This window comes from Myotis brandtii, unplaced genomic scaffold (genome assembly GCF_000412655.1).
Source record: "Myotis brandtii unplaced genomic scaffold, ASM41265v1 scaffold339, whole genome shotgun sequence".
Taxonomy (NCBI): Eukaryota; Metazoa; Chordata; class Mammalia; order Chiroptera; family Vespertilionidae; genus Myotis; species Myotis brandtii.
In genome coordinates, this window is record NW_005363061.1 from 335,919 (window position 1) to 339,517 (window position 3,599).

A 3,599-nucleotide genomic window follows, 5' to 3' on the forward strand; every position below is an offset into this window, starting at 1 on the left:
CCTTCCGGCCCGTGGGCCGGTCGCTGCAGCACCTCTTCCTGAACAGCAGTGGCCTGGAGCAGGTGGGCACAGGGGGTGGGGACGATGGGGGGGGGGCAGCTTGGTCCTATGTAGGGAACATTCACTCAACAAACACTGCCAGCCTGGCAATGCCAGGCCCGAGGCTGGGCACGGGGACCCTTAGATAAGCCAGACCACCCTGCCCAGGGAACTGGGTGTGGGTGACAGAGCATCCGAATCCATGCCACACAGAGGCCTGCCCGGGAGGGCACTGCTGGGCTCCGAGGAGGGAGGAGGTGGGCCTCAGGGCCCCCTACTGTTGTGCACTGTGAGGCAGTGGAGCCTCAAGGGGCTTTGCCGCGATGGGGGTGGGGTGGCTCAGGCAAAGCAGAAAGCACCAGGACCGGGTCCAGGTGACTTGCAAAGGGCAAGCGCTTTGGCATCAGAGGCACCTCCGTTTCCACCCAGTCGCTGCCTCCTGCCTGGCCACCTGAGGGTCCCCACTGCCTTGTGCTAGGGGAGCACGGGCCTCCCTCCCTGACCTGACAGGAGCTCACCCCAGGGCCTGGCGCCTCCTTGCAGGTTTCTCCCGGGGCCTTCTCAGGCCTGGGGCCCCGGCTGCAGAGCCTGCACCTGCAGAAGAACCAGCTGCAGGCCCTGCCCGCCCTGCCCGGGCTCAGCCAGCTGGAGCTGGTCGACCTCAGCGGCAATCCCTTCCGCTGCGACTGCCAGCTGCTCCCACTTCACAGGTGAGCACCTCCCCCTGGGCCCCCAGCGGGACCCGCCAGCTGCTCTCAGTCCAGTCCCCACTGGCTCTCCAGGGCCCCATGTCTGCCCGGCTGAGCAGCTTTCGGGGAGTGGGTTCCTGCCAGGGCACAGCTTGGGTGGTTTCTCTGAGCCTCGAGTCCCTCATCCATAGAGTGGGAATGAGATCTGCCCAGCCCAGCGGGGCCGGACCTCATCAATATTCGTGGGCGCTTCACATAATTACGCGAGAAAGCAACAGTCACCTGGAGTCCTGCCTGTCTGGCCGTCTGACTTGGGCCACACAACCCCCTTCTGTAAGGGGCTGATAGTAATCGTGTCGACCTCATGGTGGTGGCTTGTTAGCAGTTACATTGAATTAGTTACATGTATAGATTGGTGTGACCCATTACAGCCCTGCGTAAGCACCTCATGGTGGCGGCTTGTTAGCAGTTACATTGAATTGTATAGATTGGTGTGACCCATTACAGCCCTGCGTAAGTGTTTATCACCACGACTGCCCTCTTGTTACAGAGAAGGGATGTGAGGTTGGAAGTGACTTGCTCAGGGTCACGTAATTGGTGAGCGACCGAACCAGGATTCTCTGGAGTCGGTTCTCAGGCACGAGGCCCCACTGCCCCAAATGCCCGAGGCCCTCTCCTCAGGAAAGCTCAGCACCGTGGGTTCCCCGACCTCTTTCTCCTCAGGTGGCTCACTGGGCTGAACCTGCGCGTGGGGGCCACCTGTGCCGCCCCTCCCAGTGCCCGCGGCCAGAGGGTGAAGGCTGCAGTTGCTGTCTTTGAAGCCTGCCCGAGCTGGGCTTCCAGGAAGGCCAAGCAGATGCCCAGTGCCCGGAGAACCCGCGTGAAGGGAAGACAGCGGGGAGCAGACAAGGTTGGCAGGTGGGGGGAGGCCTCGGGGGGTGGGGCAGGTTCCAGAGCTCCCGGGGCAGCAGGGCTCTGACTTCTCTTGGTCTCAGTTTCATGTGGTTCTAGATCTGGGCAAGGACCCATTGCCTCCATTCAGGAATGCCCATGCCCGCCTCCTCACCTCCTCTACCTCTGGGCTGGGCTCGGGATGGGTGTGTCGGACTCGCTGCTTCACATGATTTCATCCTGTGGGACAGTGGCCTTTCCGCTAGGCCACAGCACACTGGACCGACGTGTTCGTGAAATCAATCCCACTGTCACTGAAAGGCTGGATCCCTGTTGACTCAACCATTTCCCACTCTGACCTCGAGGGCCTGGCTGTCCCAGGGGCGGGCAGGCCAGCAGTGCCTATGCCCCCCTGCTTCTCGGCCACCAGCTGGACTCCACTCTGCGGCGGTCCGTCAGCCCCTGGGCACTGTGTTCACCATCCTGACAAATGCATTCACACCTGAAAGATCAGCTGTAGCCAGATCTCACAGCACATCAGAGGAGAGTGAGCGAGATGCGGGCGCCTCTCCAGGTGGGGCCCGTGCTGGGTGGTGAGGGCACTGGGGGCGGGAGGGTCTATAGGGGAGCAGCCAGTCCTCAGAGGGAAATGAGAACAGAACAAGGAGGCACTGGGAGGGAGAGGACCTGCATCGGAAGATTTGGGGTGCCTGGGGACCGTTAGATGATGGAGCAGTTCCCTGGGGCTGCAGAACCATGTACCACAAATGGTATGTTTATCACATCACTGTTCCAGAGGTCACAAGTCTGAACCAAGGCATGGTCATGCTCCCTCTGACGCTCTAAGGGGGTCCTTCCTGCCCCTTCCAGCTTCTGGGGGCCCCAGATGCTCCTTGCCTGTGGCAGCACAGCTCCAACCTCTGGTATCTCCTTGTCTTCACATCATCTCACGACATCCTGTGCCCCCTTCTTATAAGAACACAGACTATTGGGTTAGGGTCCACCCTAATGACCTCATTTGACCTTGATTACCTCTGTGAAGTTTCTATTTCTAAATAAGGTCTCATTCTGAGGTGTTTCTCTGGAGGACAATGTAACCCCTAAGAGTGTTCCTTGTGGGGGTAGAAAGGAACCCCTCATAGGACCCCAAGCTGAAGGTGAGCAGTTCTGCCGTAGAAGCACGGCCTGGAAGAGTGGTGACAGCGGCAGCAGAGGCCAGCTGACGCTCGTGTGCATGGGCTTGCCCCAGGCTCGTGCTGATGAACGGCACGGGCTCTCCCTGTGCCAGCCCGGGCTCCTGGAGCACAGCTGCCGGCCCCAGCTCCAGGCCAGGGCTTTAGTTCAAAGGGACACCCCCCGCCCCCCCCACACACACACAGAGCACGGTGGTGTGGCAGGAATGGGGACACCTCAGACCACACCCTCCAGCCACCCTTCCTGAGACGCAGATACCCCACCGAAGGCCAGCCTGGAGTTCTGGGCTTGTTTTTATTTTGTTGAAAGTGGCAGTTTTCTCCCAGGAACACAATTGAAGGATAAGGGTCCTGAGCTGTGGCAGGATGCTCTGGGTCCGGATGCTGACCTTGCCTCTCCTTGGAGCCTAACCTCTAGCTTGGGGCCCAGCACATGGAAGATGCTTAATGTTGAGGGAATGAATAGTGCAGCAGTAAGATGGCTGATCAACCAGGGTTTAATCCCGCTGCTGTCATTTAAGTAGTGAATTTAAGCAACCAAGTTCCTAGACCTTAAGGAGCCTTTCTTGTCCTGTCTGTAAAATGAAGGCATGTTCCTTGCAGGCCCCTGTGGAGATGAAGCTGTAAGTGTGTATAAACCAGGGCCGGCATGTGAAGTTGTCATAAACGGCCGTCCCCTTGCTTCTCCCAGTCCCTTGGGCAGAGAAGGTCTGGACTAGGTGGCAGGAAAGTGTGAGGTGCATTTGGACTTGGCCGAATCCGCACCAGGAGCCGCGGCATGTCCTGC

The 3,599-nt window shown here is 59.5% G+C and overlaps 1 protein-coding gene across 1 annotated transcript in view; it reads left to right on the forward strand.

The window, feature by feature from the left end:
• LOC102242769 (chondroadherin-like protein) overlaps nt 1–2,106 on the forward strand; it is a 6,306-nt gene extending 4,200 nt beyond the window's left edge. The window contains exons 4-6 of the mRNA XM_005871391.2: nt 605–749; nt 1,452–1,646; nt 2,001–2,106. Coding sequence (XP_005871453.1) covers nt 605–749; nt 1,452–1,646; nt 2,001–2,106 — 446 coding nt within the window. The remainder of the gene's footprint in view (nt 1–604; nt 750–1,451; nt 1,647–2,000) is intronic.
• The last annotated feature ends 1,493 nt before the right edge of the window (nt 2,107–3,599 follow it).